A 22,968-nucleotide genomic window follows, 5' to 3' on the forward strand; every position below is an offset into this window, starting at 1 on the left:
TGGCTTTCCTCTTAACTCGCTGCTAGGGTGCAGGATGGACTGATGGAGAAACTGGAGAGTTCATACCTGTCAATAACTGGAAACTGCTCCTCTCTGCAAATACTGTAATCTGAATAACAGCTTTTACTGGCTGGAATATATCGACCGGCTTCAGATTTAGCAACTCATTCCTAAAGCTTCTCTCCCTCCCCCATTGCCTTCCAGTATCCCCCCCCCCCCCCTCATCCTGTTTTCATCGTTGCTGTGCAGTCAGTCTGCCTCCAGCTGATGAGCGTATTGGCAGCTGCATCGTTCCGCCCTGCTGAGTTATTGGGATTTGTTTGCTGCTTTTCCTGCTTTGTATTGAAGCTGTGCCTGCAGCACCTCTATGTGTGTATGCGTGCGTGTATGTGTGTGTTTATCGGGTGATGCTGGACTAATTGTTATTGAGTGATTGCATTGTGCTTTGTTTATTTATTTTTATTTTATTGATCATTTTTGTCCCACCTCCCAGGGCGAGGGAAGCCACAGAGGATGTTCTCGTCTTCGTCCAGGAACTCTCGGTTTTCGCCCTGGTCATCAATGGAGCAGTCAGACTCTGAACTGCTGGACATCAGCACCAAAGTGCAGCTGCATGGCGTGCTCTGGAAGAGGCCGTTCGGTCGGCCATCAGCCAAGTGGTCGCGCAGGTGAGGGTGAGGTGTGACTAAGTTGTTTTGTTTTGATCCTACAGCTAAATGTGATCAATTCTCTTGATGTCTCAGCTTTTTCTTTAGTTTGCAGGCTGCCCCTTGACAGCGACAAAACAATCATGTTTAGGAAGTGGTTAGAATTTTCTCTCCTGTATCAAAGTCTGAACTAAAAGTTTGAATTAGCTGTGTTGTATTTAGAACTCATTTATTGGCTGTTACAGCTGTAAAATAAAAATTTTTGTATACTGAGAGAAAATTAAACCTTTTAATTTGCATTACAAATTGTAGGTAAAACATCTGCAGTAATTTTTCCCTATAAATTGACAATAATTGTTTTATTTATTATCTTTTATGAATGCTTATTGATTAAACTTCTTTTTTTTTAATCCCAGAAGAGAGCAATAGGATTTTGTAAACTGTACTTTGCCATGTTTTGTATTAGAGGATTGCTTTATATAATAACAGGAAATATTTATCCTCACCCGCATTTTCAGTATATCCTGAGAGCAGTTTAAATTTGGTCAAAATGCCTGGATTGATATCTTGAGTCATGGTAATGCTCTTAGTTTACATAACAGTTAAAACGACAATATACGGTGGATCCAGAGAGTCCATTTGCAGCACACCATTTGTAACCTATCCCAGCTGCTTGTGTCATAAAGGTCGCTAAAATTTTCAGTAAGTGCTTCTTTGGATTTCTGTGCTAAATTTGGTTTAGTAGGTTTTATTGTCGTAACCAGCTGTTTAATATAAATCTCCCAACCAGTGGGATAAAATATATGTAAAAGACTTATCAGCCTTAAGTGTTAATGGTCCAGCATATTTCACAGCTGCTTTTATGGTGAAAATTAAATAGTCTAATGAAAGTCAGGATGAGTATTACACATTTGGATGTGTTGTAGGAGATTTTTCTAAAGACAGGAACATCTTGTAGTGTTGGAAAAGTAGGATGTACTCATACTAGAAACTAAATGTTAACATTTTATTCACTAGTTTTGATTAATTTCTAAAATAAATATGTCTCACAGTCAGTCATTTCCCTCAATGAGTGCCACCTAAACTCACAAAGCCACTCCCTAAACTAGTGCAGTATTGTGCAAAAGTCTTGAGCTATTATTCATTTCTTTATATTTTGTTTCCAAGGACTGAGACTACAAGGCTTTCTGAAGGTCTTTCAGTGTTTTTCTGTATTGTGATGAAATGCTGTGTGTTCACACTGACCTATGAATCATTTAAACGTTGAATGATGAACTAATGCTGAGTTTACACATGACAAGCAATCTGGCAAAGAACTATTTTTACAACAACAAAGTGCTGCTACCTGAAAAGTTGTTTAGATGGTGTGCAGCATGTCCTGTGAGAAAACTGGACAAATTGAGGACAAATTGAGGACAAATTGAGGACAAAAGAGGACGTGGTAGGCCTAAGGCTTTATCTGTACTATCTGACAGTCACATCCTTAATAGGGAAAAAAATCCAGCAAAGACCTAACATGGTACCTGAGAGATGCTTCTAGCCGTGCAGTTGATCCATCTACTGTTTACTGAAATGGTCTCAGTGGTAGAGCGGTTGTCAAGAAGCCATTTTTAAGGAAGGAAAACAAAGAGAAAATGCGGGTGCGTGCCAAATTAAATAAAAAACTAGACTGAAAATAAGTCAAAACAGGTCTTTTGGAGTGATAAATCATACCAAGTATTTTTCATGTTAATTTCAAACTTGTTAGAATTGCACAAACTCTGTTTTTGCTCTATAGACTCTATTTCGTGTATGTTTGCACATTTTTCAATAAATAATTGTACCTATTTCCCATTTTCCTAACAGAAGATAAAGGCAGGCTCAAGACTTTTGCACAGAACTGTAAATGAACTAATTTTCTTGTGTATCTTTTTATATGTGTCAGATTTAATTTAATGTAATGAGTCTTTGAAACAAACATCCTTATTTTAAAAAGGCTTTATCATTCCAGTGTGTAGACCTGTTTGCAGTACTCTGATTAATAGATGGATAAATGGGATTATGTTATATAACAAAAACTGGTTTAAAATGGTTTATTATATATCATATTCATCCAGATTATACTTATAGTATGTCTGTAATAATAAAACATGTGCTCTCACAACACTCTAAACTTAATTTTACATTTTAATACATTAAAAAAAATGATTCCATTCTTGCCACACATTTCTCTGTGTTATGATTGGTGTGATGAACAGACTGATGATTGGACCGGTGGACTTAAATATGAATGTTCTTCTTAATGCTCCAAAAAAATGGACAGAAAACAGCAGCTCATACACGAAATAACTGTACTCGTCACTTGCTATTTAACCCAAAGCAACTCAACAGTTGTTTAAACAGAAACTTTTTCAAAACCACAAAATTATTTAGTGCAGCAGCAGTAAAAGAAAATTGAGTCCTTGTTAACATAACATGGATTCAGTATCAGTAATGAGAAAGTAAAGATATTACAAAAGACGTGTGTGCAATAAGACTGAAAACTTGCATAAAGAGAAACGAGCAGAGAAAAGTGTTAATGGGTTATCAGCAAAAACATTTTCATATTCAGTCAATCGAGTGACCAAAACTTAGAGCGATGCCAGACGTTGGTTCCTTTTAGCCCCACAGGACTCACTCAGTCTTGCTTTCATTGTTTCCTTGGTACGAAGATTCTTCATCATCAAAGACAGCTTCTTGCTCTACTACGCAGAAAGTGAGAAGAGAAACTTTGAGACCAACAGGTACTTCAACATTCACCCCAAGGTGAGCAGCTGCAGTATCTCTGGTAACAATAACAAAATTGAAGTTAAAGATGTTTTCTGATGTTTTAGTTTAGTTTTGAAAGATCAAATGAACTCAAATGACCAAAAAAAACAAAACCTTTTCCTGTCTTAGGGAGTCATTCCTCTGGGAGGATGTGTGGTGTCAGCAAATGAAGACTTGGGGATGCCCTTTGCCATCATCATCAACCTTGAAGATTTCTCTGTAAGCACAAAAATCTTTTCCCATTACATTATAAATGATTGCAAGTTTAAATCAAATTGAAAATAAGCTGGTGGACACCAAAAACTAAGCTAAAAATCCATATGCCAGGATGAAGTACTATAAGGTAGATGTTAATTATTAATGTTGTGGTTACAGTTTTTTTTCTACTGCCCCCAAGTGGTTAACAAGCTAATGTCACGTTAGTCTAAAACTTATCTGTGAAGCTGCGTGTGGAGAAAAAGCTGCACACAGACAACACGCAACAACAAATTTATACAAAAATAAACATATCAAACAACTTGCACATAGTTAACTGACTGGAGCTGTAGAGAGACACACTACCAGCACTGCCACAGCCAAAATTCATTTTACAGCATGAAACGATCATTGATTAGCTGCTAACATGTAAAACACAGTGTGTCTGGCCCCCAGGGCACCATAGTGCTGGCTGCTGAGTCTCAGGAGGAGCAGGTCCAGTGGATGGAAATGCTCCAGGAGTCGGGGAAAGTGTGAGTAATTCATTTACTTCATTCAGAATGATTAATTTTGAGACACATTTCTTCTGCTGCTAAAAACATGCTTCCTTTGTCTGCTGCAGCTTTTTAAAAGCATTTGAATGTTTTAATTTTGCTAATAGTGCTTTGATTTTCTCAAATCACTGCATTTTCCCAACAGCACATGGAAAAATGCACAGCTGGGGGAAGCGATGATTGAAAGTCTGGAGGCTCAGGGCTTGCAGCTGGCCAAAGAGAAGCAAGAATACCTGGGTAAGCAGGAGAAAGGTCATCTGAATAAATTTACCTTTCAAAGGTCTTACAAGTGAAGGCAGGGTATTAGCAATATATTTATTTCTTCTTCCAGATAAACTGATGGAAGAGACTGAGGAGCTTAGTCATCAACGAGCTCAGAGAGAGGTGAACTTTCAAGGATTAAGAGATTAGTATTGATTTGTAAATAAACAAATCATTTAAGTTTTATATGGAGATGATAAAATGAAAGATGCAGATGTAGTAGTCACCTTCATCATGAGATGAGATCATTGATGTGTTATGTTTTAATAGTTATTCAGTTTGTTCGTCCATGCAGGAGCTGGAGCGTCTGAACCAGATCCTGGAGGAGGAGAAACAGAAGTTTGAAGAAGTGGTCGTGGAGCTAAAGGCAGAGCAGGAGCAGATCAAACTGTACACACTCAGCCTTGATACGTTTAACTTGATTCTCCATGCTCAATCATTGTAGTGGTGCTGCTTTAACGCAGGTTAAATACACTTTTATCCACATCTCTTTGTCTGTTTTGTTTTACTGCTGAACTGCAGCGACCTGGATGGCACAGCTCAGTCCCTGAAAGGTGTCGAGCGTGAAAAAGAAGAGCTGAGCAGCTTGACGGTCACACTGCAAAAATCCCTCGAGGTATTTCATTGAAAACTTATTCCTGTAGCATACAGGAATAGACGACACACTACATGATTTCAGACTACCTAATCCACCTTCTAGCTTATCCGGGGGTCAGGTCACAGGGGCCACTCCCCAGCTCCAGAGGTCTACACCACACCTCACCTCTACTACTAGCTACTTTACTCTGAACTGAGCTAACTACTTTAAAACCACAACCTACTCAAGTGTTGGTCAGGGGGGGATGATGATACCCCCCTGGCGTCCTGGCTCCCCCTTGCCGTAGCATGTGTGTTGTACCCCATGTAACTGGGAGAGCAGGCCATGAGACCCTTCTCCCGAATGGACCCTAACTGGATACAGACATCCTCAACCGGGACTCGAACTTGCAACTACCGCTCCAAAGGCGTGTAGTCTCACTACCACGCTATCCAGCTGCTTGTTATGTTTTCGTTGTTGTTGTACTTAGTGCTAAAATAACTTCAGGCAAGTTTAAAACAGTATGTTGGACACAATAAACAAAGTTGATTTTAATGAAAAGATTCTCACTTGGCTTATATGAAGTATTAAATAGGGGATTTTAAAAAATGTATATGTGACAAATCAACTATTTTTTTAAGTAAGCAAAATCTGTAACTGGGAGAGCAGGCCATGAGACCCTTCTCCCGAATGGACCCTTACTGGATTCAGACATCCTAAGCCGGGACTCGAACTTGCGACTACCGCTCCAAAGGCGTGTAGTCTCACTACCATACTATCCAGCTGCTTGTTATGTTTTTGTTGTTGTTGTACTTAGTGCTAAAATAACTTCAGGCAGGTTTAAAACAGTATGTTGGACACAATAAACAAAGTTGATTTTAATGAAAAGATTCTCACTTGGCTTATATGAAGTATTAAATAGGGGATTTTAAAAAATGTATATGCGACAAATCAACTATTTTTTTAAAAACAAAATCTGTATCTCTCCTGTCTTCTCTCACCCCAACCGGTCGCAGCAGATGGCCGCCCCTCCCTGAGCCTGGTTCTGCCGGAGGTTTCTTCCTGTTAAAAGGGAGTTTTTCCTTCCCACTGTCGCCAAAGTGCTTGCTCATAGGGGGTCATATGATTGTTGGGCTTTTCTCTGTATCTATGAAGCGCCTTGAGGCGACATTTGTTGTGATTTGGCGCTATATAAATAAAATTGAATTGAATTGAATTGAATTTCATTTTTCATCAGGAGCTGTCCCAGGAGAAACAGCGAACGCTGCAGCTGCTGGGAGTAAAGGAGCAGGAGGAGAAGGAGGCGGAGGAGGAAAGCTCAGAAAAAAGCTGCATGGAGTCTGAGGACGGTGACCTGCTGCAGGACCTGCATCACATTGAGGAGCGAATGAAGATCCTGCTGAAGGAGAAAGAGCAGGCTGAGGATAAGTGGGTGTAACCTCAAGAGCAAACGATTACTGGCAGAGCATTGTTGGAGTCAGCAAGGAATATTTTAGGATTTTTATTTCTCAGATTCTTTTTAGAGGGTACATCCAATAAGACCATGTTCTGTTTTGATATTCTTTGACTGAGGAATCATACATCATACCAGGATATCACAAAAAACAGTCTGACAGGGAACTTCTATAATAATGTATTACAGGATGTAACTCTTAGTGGAAATGTGTATTGATCCTAAAAGAACCAGCAGATTGATTGGCGGCCGTAAGTGAAGTATTACAGGCAGCTGTTATTGACTGTGTAGCACTAATGTTCAGTTACAAAATGCTAAAACCTATAACATTGCATTTTCCGTATGCTTGACCATTACTCAGCCATTTTTCCTAGGTCACATTTGGACTGACAGCAGTATTTTTGTCATATGAACACTATGTAACATAATCAGACTGAAAACATTCTCATACATTGCTTCGTTTGTTGTATCACGCTAGATATGTCGGATCACATTAAATGTAGTATAAAGGATGCTGCTGATGAAATTTGAAACCCTGCACGCTCATGAATGGATCTCACAACAATGTCTATTAACTGTAGATGCATTTTTGCACTTGTCTATTTATACAGTGTTTGCCCCTTTTCATACTCGTATCACGATGAAAGTATATATTTTCTCAGTTTTATTTGACATTCAGGAATTCAGTTAATTCCACAGATAGAAAACAGAAACAAACCATGGAACATAATTATTCTGTAAGGAATACGTTGAACCTTTGGGATCCAAAACCTCAAAAACTAGTTCAGTAAATACATTTTAAGCAGATACTAAATACTCATGGAAAGATTATCTTTAAACAAAAAATCCAGTTCTTCCCAGAAATGACCTGAGGTGTACATTCATGTGTCTCCTGTAGAGCTCAGTGAGCAGCATGACAGTAAGAAAACTGACAGATGCATCCACCATACAGGCAGTGTTGTTTAAAAACCCACGGACCAAACCCTTCCTTTACGTTGGTTGGGTTTTGTGTGTTCTTCCTTTTTAATGTTGAGTGTGGTTTCTTTTATTCAGGATCAGGGAGAACGAGCAGCTGGCTGTAGTCCTGCAGCAGGAGAGGGAGTACTACTCGTCTCAGGCCCGGACGCTGCAGCATTCGCTCTCTCAGCTCAGTATGGACAAGCAGCAGACTGAGGCTGAGCTCAAGGTAACACGGCGTGACTCAGCAGCTCTCAGCCTGCATGTTAATGAAACACCTTTTCAAAGATCACTGCGTTAATCCGCCAGCAGACTTTAGTCTTTAAATGTAGTTTGAGTGGAACTTTCTCTCACAACTTCCAAAGAATTTAGATATTTAGATGAGTCTGTGTATGTATTGATGTGTGACACTTCAGACCTTAAAGCATAGCTTGCTGGAAACATATAATAACATATTTTAACACCTATAACAACAGTGTAGCATCTCGTAACAACTGCATCACAACTGCTACAAACTCTGTAAAAGTTACTCAAATGCTTTTTTTCTTCTTTTTTTTTTTTTACATTGCATCCAAATGCAAGACAAAAGTGCAAATGTAAATTTATATTCACATAAAAAAAGATAAGAAAAATAAGCTAACTTTTTCAATAAGTGTTGCTAAAAGAAATGACACAATATAAGGCATCTGTCTCACAAATTATACATTACTGAGTGGCTGTATAGCAGCAAAATCACAGCAGGAAGTCAATTACACTGGTACAGCTAGCATGTATTAGTGTTGTGGAATTAAATGGAATAAATCATAATTTTTTTTTTTTACAGTCATGACGTCTCAAAATATTTCAAAGTCTTCTAATAATTACATTCCTTTATTTATGTTGGCCAATTAAAACATTCTGAATGTAAAATCCTCATAAAAACACCCTTAACGCCACTAAAGACTTGAGTGATGATGACATCCTGTCAGTTGTTTCTTTTGCATCCTGCCTATAATCAGTTGGCTCACCCATCATACTACGTCTGATCTCCCTGACTTTAAAGTATGCATTGCATTGACGGGGTTTCTCACTCTCATTTGTTGTCTAATTTCTCTGTTCAAAATTACATTTGTTTTCTGCCTGCTTTGCTTCATCACCTTAGTCCACCTGCTCCTTCTGCATCCCTTAAGCCTCAGCTTAAGTTGATTATTTGTAAAGTGCAGATGAGCAGTTTCAGATGCAGAATACCCTCATGTGGGATAGCCTAACACTATAGATGTCTACATAATTGAGTTTTACAGAGATGTTTTTGGACAAAAGCTAACATCAATCAATATTTATTCTGTTTAAGTTCAATTTTCAAACTCACATCAAAAACACATCAGCAACTGATCAGGATACTATGGACTAATAATCCTCTACAGTATAGGTCTTAAATAAACTTGGCTTTCTATTCCCCCTTTTGCCCAGGCAGAGATAGAGTCTCGGATGGAGCTGGAGAGGAGGCTAAAAGAGGCTGAAGAGGCTCTGCAGAATTTGGAGAAAGGCCTGAACTCACTGGAGCGTACCAAAGAGAGAGATGAGAAGATGAAGGGCGACGTCACGCAGCTGAGGAGTGAGTGCATGCACTGATCTTATCCGTTTGGGTGTAGTTATCTGATCAATATATGATGCATTAAGTGCACTGAAAAATTCAAAGAGCTTAAGTCAGTTGTTGGAGAAATCTGACTGTGGCGGTGGATCATGCACACGCAGAACAAGGGATAGTCGTTTTATTGCCATGGAAACTGATTTAATTTGGCACTTCTCACACCTCTGTGACTTTGTATTTTCACTAGAAAATATTACTCAATCATTTCTTATTAAATATTCCAGTAGACAAAAAATTTACTAGATTTTTCTCCAAGAACTGATTCTGTAATTTTTTACCACAATGCCATATTTTAACCTGTCATTGTAAGTTTCCAAGCTACCACTAAGGCATGAAATCAGAACCCTGCCTGAGGATACATGTTTGAAGGCAGAGCATCCTCTTTATAACAAATGCATCTGATTGTGTGTATCCAGGGTTCTTTGAGGAGTGTATCTGTGCAGCAGAAATTGAGGCAAAGCTCCCAGCCATAATGAAGAATGCAGTATACCTTCACAAAGCTGCTGCGCGCAGAATTAAGAGCTGCCGAATCCAGAGGCGAGCTTCGAAGCGTCACTGGTGTAAGTTATATCATGAAATAATCATCATAGCATAATGACGCACCAAAAAACATGCTTCTCAAGTCCCTACTCTCAAGTACTTTTGGTAAGTAGGTACTTTTAGAAAGTTTTCTTTCTAAAGTGTTCAAAAATCCGATGCCATTTTATCAAGTTTCTACTTGTATTACGGTTGCAGACTGTTAAATAATAGTAATTATTTTAGGTTTTGCCATAGAGGCTGAGAAATTGTTTAGTTAATATCTTTTTTCAGAGCCCTAGTTACCAGTCCAAAAACCCAAGATCTCTGCCTAATACTATTTATAAAAAATTAAGAAAAGCAACACATGTGACAAATGATTAAAGCAATACATTTCTGAAATGTCGTCGTCCCAAATGGAGCACTCCATGGACTGAGTTCCACATTTCATTGTCTCGCTACAGTGAAACACTCCAAGTCTTTCGCTGTAGCCAACGTTGACGGCAGCAGCATCGAGGAGCTGAGGGAGACCGCCCAACGCCTGACCTCGGACAGCAGCTTCAGAGAGAGCGTGTACAAGATCATGGCTCGCAAGGACGCCACAAACATAACAGACGTCTGAGAGGAGATAGAGCGAGGTAAAAGAAGAGAAACGGTCCTTAACTTCACCTCAGTCTCAGAGTCACCCAGAGTTGCTGTTACCAAACCCATCATTAAGACGCTGTAAATGAATGTGCACAGAAATCTGTGTTATTTGAAACCATGACAAAGTTTTAGTTGATCAGTCAAAATTTAAAAGATTAAATATAAGAGAACTTTTTCTGTTCTCTCATGGTCTGATGGCTTTGTTGTCTTTTTGACTCAACAGTTCTAGGAATGTTAGGGCCAGTGGAGTTAAACTGGGAACTAAATTCCTACAGCAGGGAAAACGTGAAGATTAGGCAAATAAGAGCGACTGTGGAGCCTAAGGCGCCTAGGTGAAAAACAAGACTCCAAAGCAGCTCTTGAGTTTTGCTGTATAGAGCTGTGGGGATTTATTTTAGAGTAGAACTTTTAATTTTTTCATTAACATAAATTATGTCTTTTGTTGACCAGAAGGAACTAATCACATAAGCTAAACTAAGAATGCCACGTTACCTACTCCTTTTCAGGTTTACTGTTATTTATTTTTAGCTTAACCTTTAAGAAAGCATTAGTAATAACCCTATTTAATTATTGTCTGAAATTTCTATTTATTAGGGTGTTGTTGATTGTATCAGTTTATTTACTATATAGTGCTGTCAGAAAAGAGTCATAGTCACTCATGTTCACTAGTTTCTTTAAACAGTACGTAGAGAATGTGTGAATATCCATATTTTCCGAATTCTTGCAGTGGAAACATCCTAATAGCTGCTGAGTTTTAGTTCCTTATGGTCAACAGCTTCTGGAACCGTTTGACTGAAAATGACCACGTGAAGCTTTCAGATCTGATTAAGCCACATGTGAGTATCCTTAAGCTAAACTTAAACCAATATATTAACTAGTTACTTTTCATGCTTAAAAACTAACAACACAAGAGTTTTTAAAACGATTTACTGCCAATCAGTGGTTCCCTGTGTCTTTGTTTTGTGGCCTCTTATAGAAAACTTGTTTAATTTTAGTTGTAGGTCAAATAGGTAAATTTCCACAAATGCACTATAGCTCTGAATCTTTCTTCAGTCACTTCCCCTAAGAGGTGGATGTGAGAACCAAGACATTTAATGAATAACATACATTAAAAGGTCTTTACCCCGCCAGCTCCTTAGTACAAAGTCTGGGTCATCGCTGATCATGGCAGTTTGCACCAATCTGGGAGCAGCTGCGGGTGATACTCAGGGGAATCCACGTGGAGTGTGTTGTTGTCCTGTGTCCTGCTTCTTGCACCCTATAGTAAGGTAGCATCCTTGTTAATCCACACATGAGATCTTCATCTGTGTGACACATGTGAGGGGGAAAAAAGTAGGACAATAACCTAACCTGATTTCAACTGAGACTTTAACCGAGAAAGTTCAAAGCTCAGAATTTAACAAAAGAAAAAAAGAAAAAGAAAAAGAAGAAGTAGGAACTTATTTCTTAGACTTTCCACGCCATTAGTTTTCTCAGGACCTGTCAGATTGATTTTTTCCAACCCCTGCAAAGACCTGACCACTAGTTTTGGAACCACCTGTAATTAAAAAACCTTGCCGTATTAAAAAGGTTTTAAAAAAAAAAGAAAAGAAAAATGATGCAAAATATAAATTACACTTACTGTTAATATTTGAAGTACATTTTTCTGATTCTTCTACCAATGAATATCTGTGTTAAATATGTATCTGTGTAACTGCTAGTACTTTTACCATTTTGTATTCCTGAAAAAAGCTCTTTACTAAATGAAGCAGATGGCACAGACAATGCAAATCCAACTTGAAAAATGTTTGTTTTTATTTTTCCACTTTTGATTGTATGCACAGACCTTCAGTTTAGGGGACTGACGGAAACGATGAACTGACAGATGCGTTCGATATCATCCACGACCATTTCATTATTGCTACATCTGAAAAAAATCCTTTCTTGATAATGCAACTCAATGTAATTCATCAAAGGAAGCATTTTATGATAATGTACAAATGTTAAATAACTCAACACCAGAAGTGATACAGAAACAAAGCCCACATGTAAGGGGAAGATGAGAAGGAAACATACGGGACTAAACACGACTTGATGCTAATAAAGCTGTGTTTGAACCTTGCACACGTTGTTTCACTGATGCAGGTAAAAGGCGGAAAGTTTTTCTTCTCTGCAGAACAATAGTTGGCACTGTTAACGGGTACAAACTGAATAAAACCTATAAAATAAGATCTGATAAGATTGTATTTCCACCAGGAGAGGCTTTTTTTACACTTTGATAAAGCTCAGTGTGGGAGGAACAGTTTTGTCGGGAGGCTTGTGGGTTACATCACCAGCTCACGCTCATCACCAGGACCTGAAACACAAAAAATAAGACGGCGATGAATGTGGGTATCGGCAGTGCAGTTTGCTCTTCAGTAAAACAGAAGTTTAATGAAGGCTAGTGTTAAAAATAAGTATAAGGAAGAAATCTAAAGCCAGAGTACAATGAAAGATTTGGGCATTTTAGTTCAGACTGCATTGACTTTGCAGACTTACATGAGTTCAAAGACACAGCCATAAAGAACCATCTTCAGCAACAAGCAACTGGTTGATTATTTGTCCTTTTCTGTTGTTATTGCACTTTATTTGAATATAATTGATGGTGAAATACTATTCCCTGCTTTATTTAGGAAGACTCATTACTTGTACTAAAACAAGAATGTCTACGCAAGCATTGTACTACACAGTCCAAGTAATAAATTCCTTTTTAAAAGACATTTTGTTTGCGTTTTCAGTATCACGAAGTAAATCTGATTCGTAACATGCATGTGCATTTCAGACAGTTCATTGTGTTACCTTAAAAAAAAAACATGTATTTTTATCTTTTGCACACCAGATACTGATTATTTAATTGCCTATAGAAAAAGATGGTATCTTCACTTGATACATTAAATATATTTGATATATATATGTTCAAGAGTTGCTTCAAAGCAACACAAAAAGCAATTAGCTACTTAAAACTGCATTGGCTCTGCAGCACTAACTAAAAAAGTGTCCATATAGTTGATCAGCTGAGGTGGGAGTCAGCTGTTTGCATTCTTATAACCTCTCATTAGCATGAATGTCTCTTCGCTGTTAGAGGCAAACTACAATTTGGGTAATGACAGGCTTGGTGAATGTAGTTCGGCAAACATAAAATAGTGCCTACTTGAAACTGGTTACAACAAGGGTTGTGGAAATGTCAGAATAACTGTATTGTGATTCTGGAAAGAGACACTGATTCAAATGGCTTTTTATGGTGCTTTCAGCACAAGGCAAATGCCGTCTGGTTCCATTATATTCAAGATAAGGGCAAACCATTTAAAATATGATAGCACATAAACGCCATCCAGACAGATAAATGGCGTTACAGGAATAAACTGAACTTTTGTGATGAACCATCTCCTTAACATGAATATCCTCTTTAGCAGCTACTTCTAGCCAAAAGGGGTCATCACAGCAGGGCCTGCTGCATGTTTGAATTGGCAGATGTTATTTTATACCAGATGCACCACATGGCACGACCCCCAAGGGATTTATGTCTCCTCTTGGGATCAAACTGGGGGTCTTTGGCTTGTTAGGCAAATGTGTAAACCACTGCACTGTGGGCAAATATTCTCTTTCTATATTTCCAGGGCGAGTTATGAATGCACACCATTTAACCACTGATTCTTTTCCCTCCGCTTATCAGCAAGTTACAACACCAGCTCTGGCACGGACAATAATAGACAGTTTTCAATGCCATCTCTTTGAACCAGACGCTGACATATGTGCAGATATGCTGTCTCATCCTCCGACCTTACATCACCTCCCTATGATTATATGCTTGGAACACTGCGGATCAGTCAGCCATAAGCCTGTTAGTCCTCTGCTGGCCATATTTATTCTGGCTTTAGATATCCAACATGTGACTGCCCGAATTGCTCAGTTCAGTCTACTTCCTGGCTGCAGTTGCGTGCAGGGAGAGCAGCTGACTCTCCAGGTGAAGGTCGACTTCTGAATAAGTAAAGAGAGGGAACGCTGCAGTAATTTCCCACTGCCTCACGTAGATTTTACACATAACAAAGTGAACCGAGTAGTTTTCCTGTAACGCCCCACAAATAATGAGCTGCCAAAAGATCCAGTTTCCCACAGACAGCCCCCTCAAATTCCCACGCACTCTCCCTTCTCAGTAATTCACCTCCTGCTGCTTCATCCTGACTTCTGTCACTATGGCAACAGCTACATCTGAGGGCAAAGACTATGCACATCCTCCTTTTTTTTTTTTAATCTGAGATTGCAGGATTAGTGCAGCCAGAGGCCTTTAAAACCTGCTCTTGGCTTGCATGCCGACTCGTGTGTCTTTATTTCCCTCTGTGCTGTCGAGTCAGTGTCAGTGTGACCAAGTGTTTTTTTTTTTATTGCAACAAAACAGAAGGTATTATATAAGCTGCAGAAGCAATAAAAACTCATACCTGTTGACCTTGACGTGGTCACCAGGTGGCTGTGGGAGCAGATTAGTAGCCAGAGAGGGCATTTTCAGAGTGCATCACTATTTTACTGTAATCGGCATGACCAGGAGAGTCCTGACACTGATGCATTGCACACTGCTTCTCCTCCCTCTTGTTCCCTTGAGAGGACGGTGAAACGGGCCCTGCTGCGGAAGTCGGTGTCCTCCGATGCTTTCATCAGCACGGGTATCGCGCACATGACCCTCCACTGCTGCATTGTCAGCGGTTAAGTGTTCAGCCCAGGGCATTATTTTCATGCTGTGTCACAGTGCATGTACAAAAGGATCTCTCATTTGCTCTGAGGGTCCAGGATCATCTGCGATCTGCCTTTTCTTTTTCTTATGCTTATTCTTCTCTTCCATGAGTGCTCCCTTAAAAGCCTCTGCAGTTGTCATGGAGTTGTGCTTCCTGGTAAACAATGACTCTTTTCATTCCAGCAGAGCTTTCAGTCCAGTAGCTGAGATCGATGGAGCAGAAGGCAAAGAGAAGGGGTTTGCTGCTGTCCTAAAACTCTCACGTCTATCATGAAGTCCACTGCATGTGTTTCACAGGCGTTACTGTTAGTTTGTAGTCTCATTACATCCACGATACAAAATTATTTTGTTTGTGTTGATAATAAAAATGATGAAAAATGTAGCAAAATCAGCTGATGGGTAAAGATATGTGAGGGAAAAAATAACATTGCAAGTGCTTATGGGTAGAAAGGTAAAGCTGTTGAGTGACTGAGGCCATAATGAAGGCAGGACCCAAGCACATGACCAGAAGTAAGGAGTCCACAACAAAGCTATGATTATTTCTCATCGAGACTGGCTTTGAGCTGAGCTTCCAGGGCCATTTTATCAAAGGTACGCATGTTGGTCTCCTCCCGCACTTTGTCTCGCACGTGAAAAGAGGCTCTAGCCACAGATCGGGCGCTCTCTAACACTGCCTTCTTCTCCTTGAAGATCTGCTCACTCTTCTCCAGCTTCCTCTCGATGGACTGCAGCAGCTCCAGACGCCTCTGCTTCTCCTCCTCCTCCACGCGCTGCCTGTTGAGCTTCTGGAGTTTCTCCTTCTCCTGTCGGCTCTGGACTGCCCGCTGCGCTTTCTCTTTGGCCCTCTCCTCGGCCACCAAAGCTGCCTGCTGGGCTCGTTTCTCTGCTTCCTTTACGCGAGCCTCCAGCAGCTGCTGCTGTTGCCTCTCGCGCTTCTCTGCCGCCTTGCGTGCTTTCTGGATCTGCTTCTCCTCGCGCTTGGCCTTCTCTTTCAGCTCCTTCCCTCGACGTTCAACTATCTGTTCGTAGTTTTCAAGGGAACGGCTGAGCTTTTCCTCCGATGACCTCCTGGCCTCATCCCTCTCCTCTTTCTCTCTACGGGCGATTTCCTGGATCAGGGCGATGTGACGTCTCTTCTCTGCTTTGTTCAGACCTCGCCTCTCCTCCTGGGATTGGTGCTCTTTCTCTTGCCTCTTCAGCTCAGCCATGGTGAGCTTCTCATTCAGCAGCAGCCTCTCTTGCTCCAGCATGGCAGCCCTCTCTTCCTCCAGGCTCTTCAGGTTCTGCTCCTGAAGAGCCTTCTTGTGCTTTTCCTCTCGCGCTGCCTGCTGTAACTTTAGCAGGCGGCTACGCTCCTGCTGTTCTGCAAGCTCCCTCCATCGCTCCTCGCTCTCCTCGACCTGTCGCATTTTGGCTGCTGCTGATTGTCGCTCTTGCTGGCTGAGTCTTCGCTGACGCAGCGACACCTGTGTCTGCCACACTCTCTGACACTGAAGCACGGCGCGCTGTTTCTCTCGCTCCTCCTGCTCGCGACGCAGCTCCTCCATCCTGCGCTCACTATCCCACTGAAGGTGAGCCACATAGCGGGTCTGGCTCATGATGTCTTCCTCTTGATATCGGGCAAGCATCAAAGCTGCTATCTTGCGGTCTCTCTCAGACACAGCTTTCAGCCCTCTGCGCTTCACCTCCTTTACTATGCGCTCCACCTTCTGTGTCGTCTGAGGAGAGTGGCTCAGATCGCCGAGGCTGAGGCTGCGGCCCATTAGGGAGTTGAAAGTGGCCAGAGTGCGAGCTCGAGGACTGGAAACTCTAGCCCAGTGTTCTCGTGCACCATCCCAACTGTAGGAAGAAGAAGCGCCCGACTCTGACGAGGTGCATGTAGTGGTAGTCGTAGTAGTGGAGGTTGAAGAGCAGACGGGATCCATCCTTCGCTGTAAAGATTCCAGTGAATGGCTTTTTCCTCGTACCGTGGAATGAAATCCAAGATGTCCATTGTGCTGTGTAAATGGTCCTCCTGTTACACCGTTCAGAGGTATCCCAGAGCTCTGAACTGCAGGTTTTGACGCTGATGAAGTCAAAGTGGAGTTGGCTCTGGGGAAGGAAGGGGGTTTCGGTGTTGGTCTAGGAAAAGTGTTTGAAGATTTACCACCAGAGGGTTTCCGAACTACTGGTGGGGGGCCAGATGAAAGTGGTCGTGTGGGCTTTACTAATTCAGGGGATGAGGACAGAGGATGTTTTCCAGATCCTAGAAATCCACTCTTGGAAGCTGGTGTAGAGGGTGTAGAGCCAGATTTTGAGGATGTGGTTGGTCCCGCATGAAAAGATTTAGGGGAGGTACTAAGAGTGGAGGCAGGTACTTTGGATAAAAGAGCTGCACCTGTTTTGGAGGCTTGATCTGATGCTGTGGCTCTAGAAGATGTTCCAGCGTTGAGGGTGGAGCTGGAGGTCACTGGCCCAGACTTAGAAGACTGGGTGAGGCCAGAGGACATTTTATCCACAGAAGATGCATTGCTGCTATTGACCGTTGCCTGAAGAATCCTTCGTTTTTCCTCCCTAACAATCCTTTCCCTCTCTTCCCTGCACTGCCTAAGTTTGGCATGCCTGTCCCTCTCAAAGACTTCAAACAAGCCTGTGGCGACACGCATTGAGCGGCCAGGAGCCTCCCGGGCAAAGTCAGAGAGCGGGCGAGGCAGCAGCTCCACAGGCTTGACCCCGCATCGAGCACACGCCTCCAGAGAGCGGGGGCTCGTTAAAACGTATCGGCTGCCCTCTGCGGCCGGCGAGTCAAAGTTGTACAGATCCAGGTGCAGCTTTGGAGACGCATCGCTGTCAGTCTGAGTCTGTGGTTGCTGAGGTGCTGAGTCCTGAGAGGTGACCTCTGGAGCCGCTGGAGATGCAGTGTGGCAGGGGCTTGCCTCTGAACTGCCGGTTGGTGGCGTCTCAAAACCAGCATCCCCATCTTCCTCTGTTGTTGTGCTATCTGTGTTTTCTGGCAGTCGAGAGTCTTCGGTGGCCACAGCTGGTGTGTCGAATTGCGAGCCTTTACACTTATTCTGCTCCTCAGCCTCCGAGGGGTCAACCATAGTTGGCTGCAGGTAAAGAGAGGGCAGGGTGAGCAGGGGAGAATAAAACAGGAGAGAAAATAGATGAAAAAGTGGGGAGAGGTTTCAATTAGAGGATCATAGCACTGAGACAAGAGCTTAAGAGATGCAGTCTGTGGGGGGAGGGTCATTACACAGGTCCAGAGATGCATGCATGCACGCATGAACACATATTCGTGCACTCACTGATTTTACACCAGATGAGACATTTTCCCCCTTCAGGGAAGAGACACAACACAGAAAAAAACCACAGTCCTTTAACGGGGGGATCTATTTTCGGCAGAGTTACTGGGCTGAGAGAATCTGATTACTCATAGCAATATTTTTTCACTCTACATCACACAATCAACCTACAAATGCTTAACGCACAGACGTCTGGGGTATGAATTATTAAGCACCTGATCCTAAAAGCTTACTTGGAAAAAGAATGGGATATCATGGAGTGTGAAAGTAGTAAACAACCACTGGACACTATTATGCTCACTAACATGGACTCATCACACCTGGTAACAAACAGTGAAGGCCTAGACTTTTCTCCTGCATATCAGCAGGATGCTGGCATAAAACCCTCTCCGCACTGTCAACACCAACAGCTCAGGTTCAAGGTTAAAACTCTAAAAATGACAAAAGAGATATTGCTGATTGCTTTGGTGCACAACAACAGTCATTACAGCTGCTTAAATCCGGTGGATTTGGCTGTAATTTAATGCGGTATTGCGTCGCGCAAGCATGCACTGACCTGCCAGGTCGCAAAACGTTTTCTAAACCGGTGCTTTGTTCCCCTTTAATCCGTCCAGAAAGCCTCGTCTCCTGCATAATATCAGGTTTCAGGCAAAAGGCTTCGGCCGTCGTCCCGAAGATGGGTGCATCACATCGTTGCAATCTCCGGCGACACGACAGACACAGACGGAGCCTTTCCCAGCCGGTCAGCCTCTGAGCGCCGGCGCTGAAAATGTGCACTCTCCGCGATCACAAACACCGATAAAAACCGTCCCCGCGGTGAAATCTGCTCACTACGACGACTCTCCTATCCAGCTTCCTTCCTTCCTCATCCTCCCTCGCTAAAGTTCATCCAGTAAACATCAGCGGTCGCCACCTGCTTTTCAGCATCCCTCCATCTCACCCTCCTTGGCTCCGCCCGCTTGTGGCAAATATGCTAAAAATACTGAGTGCACTCTGCAATTATCCGAGCGCCTGTCCACTCCACTTACAAGCTCTTAAACTGGCGTAATGGTGCTGAATGTTACCCCCGAGCAAAGATCCTCCTGAAGGCCTGCTTTTGTACCACGCACGCAGTTTATCCATTGAAGATGAATATTAGCCAGTTTCCAAAATGTGTATATTTTCCATTTCCAGAAGTGATTTTGTAGGAGATGTTTTCAAAATACTGATGGAATAAAAAAGGCGTGGAATTTTAAAATTGGTCTTTGTTAATCTGTGGCTGGCTCATCACCAGTCAAAGCACTTTCTCTTAAAGCTGACATCTGCCACCACTCCTGGGCGTGAAATCAAAATGCATGTAATTACTCGATATTGACACCAGAGGGCGAAAGAGCACTGCAGATTTATGCTAAGGATGTCTCAGGGAGGTCATCTGACCTCAAGCAGTCGTAATACTGAGTTATCGAGGATTTTATTTTAGTATGATAGAATAAACACCCCATTAGGCCATTTACACTTGAAAACTGACACACTGGATCAAATAAATTACAGTCACCCTAGTTTACAGCATGATCACAGTTAATTTAGGCCTTAATGTTTTGTTTTTCTTTTTACAGAAGACATAAAGGAAAAGCACAAGTGAAAATAAAACCTGACTCATGAAACTAATGTGCCAGCTAGAGGTATGATTGAATTGGGTCAGTGTCACAGTGTCATAGGATAATTATTTAGAACCATCACTGATGTTCTGATCAGAGAAGCCATCATGTCTGATGTGAAAAGGTTTACTCTCAGACATTAATGTCAGTTGGATAAACATTACTGTACTCGAAATGTATGCAATCATTTTTCTATTTTACACCTTAAAGTGTCGATAATATCAGTGATAAGGTGTAGTAAACGTTTTACAACATTTCTTGAGAATATTCCCAACATTTAGCACTGATGAGCATTTAGAAATAGACTTTTAACACTATGTTACATAAATAAAAGCACTGATACTTATACACATTCACTTACATTCACCCATTCGCACTCACATTAATGAGTTGGGGAATTCTTACAAATACAGCTCTCGAGCCACCCCTCATTGCCTTCTTGTTTTTCTAGGAAAATGAGAAATGGGTGCAAAGATTAATTGAAACGTGCAAAAATGCTGAAAATGCTGCATATTAGGCAAAAGCAGAATTTGTGCCAGTCTAATGAGCTTGAAAGTCAACACACGGCCTTCAACACAGCCTGAACTCTTTTAGGCTTTTAGTTGAATAGGAAACTAATGCATCAGGTAACCCCCCTGCTTGACACTACCACTACAGTTACATTTTGCTATTGCTTGTACCTTTTGTACTACTACTTTCACTTCCTATAAAAGTCATTTTTATACTAATACTGATGATATAACATTAACATTATTTCTTACTGTACTACAACTGGCATCAGTAGTAACACAACTATTGTTCTCACAGATCTAGTACAAATAGTCGAAGTTGAAAAAGATGAGTATTTCTCTCTGTGTGTCTGACTGATTTGATCACCACATGCAACCACACTAATAAATGCAGTTGATTAATTGAAAGCCCTCTTCTGCATATAGACTGGTCTGGTTTGGTCCAGAGCTTCAGGATTAGATAACTCTGGGTGAAAAAAGCTCTGATGATGACCCACTAAACTCCTGACCCATTGTGGGGAACAGTGCGAGTTTAATTGGCCCCACCCGCAAGCTGTATCGGGAGGACAGCGGGTAACAAGTGACAACAAGGAACGTGCTGGCTGGCTTGTTAACTGGGGGCATGGGGTCTGCGAGGGGAGCCAAAGGAGAGCGGTGCACGGTGTGCTTGCTGCACAGTTCACTGGTGCAGGGTTATGCTCTGCAGAAATGTTGTGTTTGTGTTTTTGTTTTTGGTAGGGCATGCTCCCAACCACCAAAGCTGAACTGGGGGGTTCATCGAGAGGTGAGCTGCTTGGTGAAGTCATGGAGACCAGTACACAGCCCATGTAGTGGTGAGAACCCAGCATTCCACCACATCATGTAGGATCCGACCTGGAGATGCCAAAATCCTTATTCTAGATCACTTTTTAAGTATTTTGCAACCAATAAAGTTATAGACCACTAGATCTTTAATGTGGTATTACCATAAATACTATGCAACAACCAACATATTGAATATTTCAAAGATTTTCCTTAATATATCCTGATTGGGAAAGTGATTCTGTATCAGCTCTACTTTTGAGGATCTATTGAAAGACAGATCCTCACAAGCATCTGATCGATTTAGGAACTCAGATATAAAAACACAGGTGAGCCAGTATCTATGCTGTTACGAGGATCTACGTCCCGTTCAAGCCACTTAAGGAAGGCTATTTTTACACAGAGCCAATAGATAAATCCAGCCAGGAAATTATAGCGAAAGAGGAACTGAGAGATTATGCACTTTTGGCTACATGACTCTGACAGTCAGCAGCCTCAGCTGAAATGAATTCATCCATTTCATTTCCCTTCAAAGGCAGATCAGATTTTCAGCTGGACATGTGTGCAGAACTTTGACAAGTATGGATAAAGACATGGCAAACTCTTTTATCGACCTGGAAATAAAAAGGCCTCAGAACATTTCCATCTCTCCAGAGAGCTTCTGATTTTCCACATTATTATATTTTACTACTATTGTAGTGCATCGAGCCAGGAGCTTACTGTACCAGTGTTTGCTCAGGGTTGAACACAAGGAGCGAGTGTGTACAGCTGTCTAGACAAGTGCAGTGAACCAAACTTAAGCTTTCTTGGATGCATTTTATTTTTTAATATGTTTCTTATTCAAAAACAGCAAACATAATAAGAAACATATTAGATCTGACAAACTTGCAGTATTTTTCTTAAACTCGTTAGAAAAAAACGTATTTTTTAATTGTTACTTTACGCATAAGCTTCCTCTAATATTTAAAAGGCTTTAGCAAATTTTAGAACTTAAATCCTAAACTAAACATTGCTTTCTAATTGTACATTCCTTTTGTTTTTTATTGCTTGATGCCAACAAAGTAACATGTGGACATAATTTTTAGGATACATATTACTACACTGATTACTGTAGTGGTTTCCAACCTAGCAGCATGGAAACTCATATGTTTTCAGAAGATAAACAGGAAGGGTCACAATGACGAGCACAATAATGAAGCACAGTGAATGCTGGTTATTTGGTCATGATTGCCTATTTTCCAGTTTTCCTGTAAAACACCAGATTGTTTTCTAGTTAGAAATGATTCATATTAGAGCATGACTGATATATTCATCTGCCAATACTGGTCATCCACCCACCTCTACTTTTCTGGGTCAGCAGTCTAAGCAGAGATGCCCAGACCTCCCTCTCTCCTGCCACCTCCTCTAGCTCTGGGGTTCACCAAGGTGTTCCCAAGCCAGCCAAGAGACATAATCATTCCAGAGTGTTCAGAGTCTGCCACAAAGCAGCTCATTCCCAACCAAGAGTGGGCACTGCTGTTTTCTGACTGAGAGATAGGGAGACAGGGTCTCAGATTTGGAATCGCTAATTCTGCTAGATGCAAAGAGCTCCAGTCCAAGCTGGAGGTCATAGCTCGATGAAGCCAGAATCACATCATTGAATAAATATATACTTATTCTAACACTTATACATATTTTTTTCCTTTTCTTCTTCTTTAAAAAAATCACTTCACATAGTTTTGCAGCAGAGCAGTTCAGACTGAGCTGTTTCACTATCAATAAAAGCACAAGA

General features: G+C 41.4%; 2 protein-coding genes across 2 annotated transcripts; one reads left to right on the plus strand and one right to left on the minus strand.

Moving 5' to 3' along the window:
• The first annotated feature begins 261 nt into the window (after nt 1-261).
• plekhd1 (pleckstrin homology and coiled-coil domain containing D1) lies at nt 262-12,958 on the plus strand. The gene is made up of 14 exons (XM_087833199.1): nt 262-369; nt 494-668; nt 3,338-3,431; nt 3,564-3,653; nt 4,086-4,162; nt 4,329-4,420; nt 4,515-4,567; nt 4,740-4,834; nt 4,967-5,060; nt 6,259-6,449; nt 7,528-7,660; nt 8,881-9,025; nt 9,478-9,621; nt 10,042-12,958. The coding sequence occupies exons 2-14, from the start codon at nt 514-516 to the stop codon at nt 10,197-10,199; spliced, it is 1,521 nt and encodes a 506-aa protein (XP_087689325.1). The 5' UTR covers nt 262-369; nt 494-513; the 3' UTR covers nt 10,200-12,958.
• Nucleotides 11,993-19,531, minus strand: ccdc177 (coiled-coil domain containing 177). The gene is made up of 3 exons (XM_006798609.2): nt 18,807-19,531; nt 14,677-18,055; nt 11,993-12,557 (listed from the first exon to the last, which is right to left on the minus strand). Exon 2 carries the CDS (start codon nt 18,047-18,049, stop codon nt 15,503-15,505), a length of 2,547 nt encoding a protein of 848 aa, XP_006798672.2. The 5' UTR covers nt 18,050-18,055; nt 18,807-19,531; the 3' UTR covers nt 11,993-12,557; nt 14,677-15,502.
• Nucleotides 19,532-22,968: the final 3,437 nt, after the last annotated feature.

Source organism: Neolamprologus brichardi, chromosome 19 (genome assembly GCF_056152115.1).
Source record: "Neolamprologus brichardi isolate AB-2024 chromosome 19, ASM5615211v1, whole genome shotgun sequence".
NCBI lineage: Eukaryota > Metazoa > Chordata > Actinopteri > Cichliformes > Cichlidae > Neolamprologus > Neolamprologus brichardi.

Coding starts and splice junctions, on each gene's coding strand:
- ccdc177 (XM_006798609.2), bottom strand. CDS start 18,049: ATGGTTGACCCCTCGGAGGCTGAGGAGCAGAATAAGTGTAAAGGCTCG.
- plekhd1 (XM_087833199.1), top strand. CDS start 514: ATGTTCTCGTCTTCGTCCAGGAACTCTCGGTTTTCGCCCTGGTCATCA. Junction 4,163..4,328: donor CTCCAGGAGTCGGGGAAAGT/GTGAGTAATTCA, acceptor TTTTCCCAACAG/CACATGGAAAAATGCACAGC. Junction 9,622..10,041: donor AGCTTCGAAGCGTCACTGGT/GTAAGTTATATC, acceptor GTCTCGCTACAG/TGAAACACTCCAAGTCTTTC.